The sequence below is a fragment of the Dendroctonus ponderosae genome, unplaced genomic scaffold (assembly GCF_020466585.1).
Source record: "Dendroctonus ponderosae isolate FM_Combo_2020 unplaced genomic scaffold, Dpon_F_20191213v2 Dpon_F_20191213_10, whole genome shotgun sequence".
Classification (NCBI taxonomy): Eukaryota; Metazoa; Arthropoda; class Insecta; order Coleoptera; family Curculionidae; genus Dendroctonus; species Dendroctonus ponderosae.
In genome coordinates, this window is record NW_026017111.1 from 835,671 (window position 1) to 842,409 (window position 6,739).

At 42.8% G+C, this 6,739-nt stretch overlaps 1 protein-coding gene across 2 annotated transcripts; it reads left to right on the forward strand.

The window, feature by feature from the left end:
• Positions 1-851: 851 nt before the first annotated feature.
• Positions 852-4,989, forward strand: LOC109536983 (nose resistant to fluoxetine protein 6). 2 transcript variants are annotated; one of them, XM_019903485.2, is made up of 13 exons: positions 852-1,291; positions 1,346-1,458; positions 1,512-1,708; positions 2,781-2,860; positions 2,916-3,109; positions 3,161-3,333; positions 3,397-3,559; positions 3,613-3,806; positions 3,860-4,004; positions 4,058-4,229; positions 4,281-4,423; positions 4,514-4,695; positions 4,754-4,989. In XM_019903485.2, the coding sequence occupies exons 1-12, from the start codon at positions 1,114-1,116 to the stop codon at positions 4,649-4,651; spliced, it is 1,890 nt and encodes a 629-aa protein (XP_019759044.2). In that variant the 5' UTR covers positions 852-1,113; the 3' UTR covers positions 4,652-4,695; positions 4,754-4,989. The 2 variants fall into 2 exon arrangements, with proteins under 2 accessions (XP_019759044.2, XP_019759043.2); XM_019903484.2 differs by having other exon boundaries at positions 4,514-4,989.
• The last annotated feature ends 1,750 nt before the right edge of the window (positions 4,990-6,739 follow it).

Here is a 6,739-nt window from a genome sequence, read left to right on the forward strand (position 1 = left end):
TGTTGTCTCGCCGAAAAGTTATAAAATAAGCGATATAACAATGTTATTTTGCAACTTTTCCAGGATTTTAAACAAACAGAAACCATTCGAAAGGTGTAAGTATTGTTTTACCTTATAAAAGTCATCAACGCCAATAAATAAACAAGTCTGACAGTCTCAACTGTCACTCAACTACCAGTAATTTGACGTTTCGCAGCGCCACCATCCTTCGTTCAACTCGCGTCATTATTAGTCAATTAGAGTGCAATTTATGCAAAAAAACTCACTCATCGTTAATGATCTGCATCCATTTTTTTGCAAATACCTGAAAAAACGAGCAATTTAAATAATTTTTGGACGGTGGTAAACCGACAAATGGGAATTAGTGCACATGTCAAAGTACACTCGTTAATAGACGCGGAGTTAATAAGCTTGAAAAGCCATCAACAACAGCCAGTAAATATTTGAAAGATGCGGGAAGGATTCAAAGGTTTTTCGCAGTTCAACTCCCGATGCTTTTCATGAGTTGCACATCAAATTCACCGCGATTGGTCGTATAGTAGGCCTTTTTTTGACAACGCAATGCAAACACAGCCAAAATGGCAGGCCTATAAGCGCTAAATCGCCGGTTATGCGTGTTAATGTGCGCAAGGTTTTCCCGCAAATAAAATTACATGAGAACGTGACGCTTTGCATAAAATGCACTTTAAATGCACCTTTCCAATAGTAAACATGTCAACATAAATAACCCGCAGCACTAAGGCAACTAGTTATTTTAAAAAAAACATTTAACCAAGTGCGCTGCAATTTGCAAAATAACCAATCCAATAATTTCTACGCAAATCGCTGCAACGGCCGAAAACTTTACCGATCCTCCTCAAGTTCACCGAGATCCATTATGTCCACATTAAGGCAACACGCGCCGTTTGAATAGTGCCGAATGAAAGTTCCTAATCACACCTGAACCTTGGAGTTTTACATAAGCAGATTCAATTAGCAGGTCGGCGGATACTTTCTTGAGGTAAATCGACCAATCGCCTGCCGGCTTCTAAACAATTCAGAGAGCCAGTGACGCCAGCAGCTCGGCAATTAAAGAAAATCCCCCCACAACAACAACCAATAATTCAGATTACAATGTCGATCTTATGCAATTATTATGTGGCTGTTCAAATCTGCGGAGACTTTTCCGATCGTCAGATAGACTCATTCGTAGATGTTCACTCGGTGCTGACCACTCGAATGGCTCAATTTCTTCAGCGGTTTCTGCTCTTGGTTCTTTTGGTTGAGCTTGGGGACGCTTCATGCCTCCCTGGTGCGACTCGATCCCTCACAATCTTCAATCCACATTCAGTGCTTTTGTTTGCAGACAATGTCTTTCCGCCAATGTATCGCATGGACCACTACAAGAACTGCCCCAGAAACACCAGCACTTACTGCCTGTTCACTTTTAAAGTCCACACGAAAATGCCGCAAATACTGGTAGGTTTCCATGCTTATAACCCTTTTTTGATCAACAACCACTTTTCTTCCAGGAAACTGAAAACAACCCGCAAAGGTTCGACAGGAGCATTTTGAATCGCATGCTGTGCGTTCCCAACTCCATTGACACAATTGAGTATGGAAATGCAGTAATTGCAGGCGAACTGCACGGCTTCAATTTCACAGTGCAGCTAGATGAAGTGCAATGCGAGCAACAGTGGGAGTTTCCCTATCAAAAAACCATCATCTGGTAAGAAAACTCGCTTTATCCAACACTTCAATTTGCGATCGGTGTGTTTTAACCCTTCTGGTCCAGGAGCGCTGCATGCAAACAACCGTCCAACAATCCAGGCATGCACACTGCTCGAAAATTGAAGTGCACCCGAAATTCTATGAGGCTTTTGGTGATGGTTGGTTTCGCGGTCACTAGTAAAGGAGTTTTTCTTCTGGCCAAATGCAAATGGCCGATTTTAAGCCACTTTCCAGAGCTGCGACTTGTCTATTGGCGGTAGATGTGCAAACTAGCCCAATGGGGTTTTTCCTTCAGATTTACGTTGAGAAGTTAAGCCTTATCCGAGCATAAAGCATCGTTAAACCCTGTCATTGTCCCATCTTCAGATAAGTGGGCATTTGTTGRTATTAAGCAGCCGGAACAGTTCCAYTCACTCCTTTCTTGCCAGGTGAACAAAGCGCTAACCTTAAAAGAGATGGCAAGGGCGCGTTTATTAGCATCGGGCCAACTGAACAAACGACATTTRATTCKGATCATACATAATTGATCTGATAAAAATACCCTGAATTATCAATTATTCCATAYTTTCACARGGTTTYACTTGTAAATTAACTGGGCTCCGACTTTTGAGTAATTCGAAATTAGCATAAAACTGAATTATTTTAAGCGGTGAAGGTATCAAGTTCGAACGCAGCATCACGCAGGCCAKCGGGATTGTCGTTAGACTTCCATGCGTGGGAATGAGAGGACCGATGCGCGCTGCGTTCCGGAATGGAAAAATCTRTTTTAATGAATAAAGGTCGAAATATRAAAAGGATGAGATTTTCGCAACCGTTCTGGAATCTGAATGTCCGGTTTATTTAATGACGGTGGAATTACGAAATGGGCACGAATTTTGCAACAGTTCGACTGATTTTCGAGTTTTCTGACCGTCATCAATTTGGCCCAGATTTCATTGCCTTCCATACCTTTGCTGTTTTTGAGTGAAAAAGACCAGCTGCTTCAAATGCAAATGCAACAGAAGATCGTCTCCTGCAGCAACCTCTCCTCATTTAAATTGAAAACACTGCAAGAATTACCCTTGTTGCAGGCTAATCATCGCAACCTACTTGCTGATTACTCTGGAAGCCACCCGCGCCCACTATAGAAGCCTGAGGGACCCCAAAGCATGTAAGTTTGAATCCTCGGCCCCTGAGCTTGAGCACCTTCAAGTGGCCCCTTCCAGCCTCCCATTGGTGCCACAACTTCTCGGTGATCAGAAATGCTCAGAAGCTGTTCGAGCAAAACCGCAGCCCGGACTTTCAACGGTTAAAGTCGGTTCAGGGCATCAGGGTGTTCAATATGGGCGTGGTGGTGGCGTGGCATTGCGCAGTAAGTCTCAGCCAAACCTACATGACTGACGTGGAACAACTGGAAAAGGTACTGATGATAATGATCGTTCCGAAACGCTGTGAACTGTAATTGTTGTAGAACTTCGAGCATCCCCTGGTCCACTACTTGATGTATCTGGGCGGGCTTTGTGTGCAGATGTTTTTCCTCATTTCCAGCTTCCTGCTAACTAATCAGATTCTGCAGATGTTCAGCAGAAACGGGCGTTTTAGCCTGCAGGACTGCTGCATTATGATGCTGAATCGAGTCGTCAGGTGACTGATTCAGCGTTTTTGAGTCCGCCAGTTGGGTGCAATGAAAAACCTGTTTTCTCCTAGATTGATGCCAGTGCTGTTGTTCTCCATTTTCACCACCTGGATGGGGATATACGACAACTCCCCACACACGATCGCCAATCGGAACGTCTACATTCCGAGCTGTGGATGCAACTGGTGGCGCACCCTGTTGCAAACCACCTTCCTCATCCCCTTCTCCCAGATAGTAAGTAGCCACCCCAATAAACTGTCCCCCGGGATAAACTGGGACTGTTCCAGTGCACTCCTGGAATGTGGTACCTCTCAGTGGACACTCTGTATTATGGCAGCACTTTGCTGATCCTCTATCTGGCGCTGAACCTCCATCTGGACCTGCGAAGGCTCTCCGCGCGTTTGATTCTGATCCTCATCGGCTGTTTTGCTGTTTATCTGCAAGTCAAGGACTACAGCTACATGTTCCGGCCGCATCCCCAGTAAGTTGGAAGGAGGTGTTTTTCTGTAGGTACCTAACAGGAGGTTGTGCTAGGGAACTGAAGACCATGACATTCTCCAAGGACATGAATGGGGTTTATGTGCCTCCTCTGGCCAGCTGGCCCAGCAGCCTCTTTGGGGTCATTCTGGGGCACATCTACTACTCCAACAAGCTGGAGAAGAGCGTGAAGGTCAACCCGGTGAGTCCCCATGGGGGGTTTGATCGGTCCCAGTCCATCAACGTGTTTTCCAGGACCAGGAGAAAATGTGGTGGATGGTTTTTGGGTGCGTCCCTCTCCTATCGTTGCACCTTTCCACATATTCGTTCACTGGAGTGGCTGGCAGCATTCTAGGCGCCATCCTCAAGCCCCTGTTCGTCTTCCCGTTGGGACTGGGAGTTTTGGGCATGGCCTTTGGGCTTGGAGGTATTTGGGTTTTCTAGTTCCTCCAGGTTAGTGAAAAGATGAGTTTTCCAGGCCCGGTGAAGGCGTTGTTGGAGGCTCGCGTTCTGGTGGTTCTGAGCAATGTGACTTTTTGCACCTACGTTTTTCACTTCTATGTGGTTTTTGCAAAGGGCTTTTTCCTCGATGAGTTGCTGCCCTACCACGCCCAGGACTTAGTGAGTTTCCACTTATTTAATCGAGAGTTTTGCTTAGTTTATGATGGAAACTGGCACCAATGTTTGGCTTAATCATTAATGAAATTGCAGGTTTCCTGGCTAACCTTCGACTTGCTTGCGGCGTTTGGCCTTGGAACAGTGATGACGATTTTAGTGGAATTTCCCTGTTTGGCCCTGCAGAAACTGTGTCTGCCCCAAGTGAAACCAGCTGCCAAGAAGCTGGAGTAGTTCCGACGGTTTTTAGCTTGAACATGACTGTGATAAATTTAGCGGTGAGGAGAAATAAATTAGGTTGTTTTTGGAAAAGGAAATGGGTTTTGTAACCTTCAGAATAGGTCGAAATCAAGGCTAGAAAGTGGAAATCACGGCGCCGATGATGCGTGGACAGTGAGAAAAAGTGCAAAAAACATTTTGCTTCATTAGATTGCGCACGTTAACTAGCCGTAGCTAAGTAATAGGTTTTTTTGCCCGCGATCGCACTTAGGCTTATAATCATTTAACAATTTAATTATGCATTTATGCAATGAGCATAATTATCGTAATAAATCCGAGTTGTTTTGCTGAAACCGCATATCAATTTCCGTACTTGTCCTTCAATGACACTGTCAAAGGTTGTGTTCTGTTCAGTTCAATTAATACCAATCATTGAATAATTTAAGAAAATAATTGAAATTGTCGGTATTTAAAATGCTTGAATTTGTTTCGCATGAATAAAACTGGCGAGTTTTTCTTCCTGGTCACTTTAATATTATTGTTTAATAGTGTCTTTAATTGTGGAAAAACTATTGGCGAATCTCAGGTATAACCGGCGATTTAGCGCTTGTAGGCCTGCCAGTTTGGCCGCAAATACATTGGGCTGTCGCAAAACGGGCCTACTATACTCGCAATCACGGGTTGATGGTAAAATATAGGATAAAATCAAATAAATAATGGGAAGTTCAGTGAATTGCACTAAATCCCAAATATCAAATTGTTTGCTTCCATTGCAACAGACTTTGCCGGAAACTCCCAAGTGAGAAATCGCTGAATATTCCTTCAAAACACGTTCATAGACATGGTGCGCCATCTTCTACTCGGACGTCTAAGCGCAGATTGTGGAATGTATCGATTATAGAATACTGTAATATTGCACAGGTGGCTCCAATCGAATTTGTCGCGCGCAGTTTTCAAAGAATCTTGACAAAAACGGTTTTCCAAGCAATTTTGCACCATCATCACGAATTTCAGAGCAATTTTTCAAACTTCGCCATTTTTAACGAACAATTTTGAACGGCTCTCATTGAAAAATTAAAATCTGGAAAACCAAAAAAAAAATAAATTCTCACGCGTCGAAGGATTCTACATATAGAGAAAAGTTACTCCTATAAGAATGAAGTTTTAATATTGGATTTTGAGGTAAAAAAAATTGTCACTGAAAAACCGGTTTTTCGCACATTTTAAACAGAATTCATTCTTTTCTTGCCAGGTGAACAAATCCCTTACCTTAAAAAAGATGGAGAGATGGCAACGGCGCATTTATTAACAACAGGCGAACGAAAATTAATATTTGCCTGATTTTAAATGAACCAGCAGATTTCGGACATTTAATTCCGATCACACACGACATAATTGATCTGATAAAAATACCCTAAATTATCAATTATTCCATACTTTTACAGGGTTTTACTTGTAAATTAACTGGGCTCCGACTTTTGAGTAATTCGAAATTATCATAAAACTGAATTATTTTAAGCGGTGAAGGTATCAAGTTCGAACGCAGCATCACGCAGGCCATCGGGATTGTCGTTAGACTTCCATGCGTGGGAATGAGAGGACCGATGCGTGCTGCGTTCCGGAATGGAAAAATCTGTTTTAATAAATAAAGGTCGAAATATGAAAAGGATGAGATTTTCGCAACCGTTCTGGAATCTGAATGTCCGGTTTATTTAATGACGGTGGAATTATGAAATGGGCACGAATTTTGCAACAGTTCGATTGATTTGCGAGTTTTCTGACCCTCGTAAGTTTGGCCCAGATTTTATTGCCTTACATATTAAATCAAAATTGAAAAGTGAAACCTTTGCTGTTTTTGAGCAAAAAGGACCAGTTGCTTCAAATGCAAATGCAACAGAAGGCTCTGCTCGGCTTCCCCGCAGCCATCGAGCCCCAAAATGTTATTAAAAATCGTCTCCTTCAGACAGACTGCGTTCCAAACAGTATATGAGCTTGAAGGACCCCAAAACATGTCAGTTTGAATCCAGCGCTTCTAATTCTTAATCATAATTTAGCGACTACAATGCATTTTCTACTCAAATAGTTGTTTTTTGTTTACCAATC

What these genes read in the sequence shown, in the direction of transcription:
- LOC109536983 (XM_019903484.2), top strand. Translation starts at nt 1,114, where the DNA reads ATGTCGATCTTATGCAATTATTATGTGGCTGTTCAAATCTGCGGAGAC. An exon ending in GGACGCTTCATGCCTCCCTG is followed by an intron (nt 1,292 to 1,345) that starts GTGCGACTCGAT and finishes TTTTGTTTGCAG; the next exon opens with ACAATGTCTTTCCGCCAATG. An exon ending in AGAGCGTGAAGGTCAACCCG is followed by an intron (nt 4,005 to 4,057) that starts GTGAGTCCCCAT and finishes CGTGTTTTCCAG; the next exon opens with GACCAGGAGAAAATGTGGTG.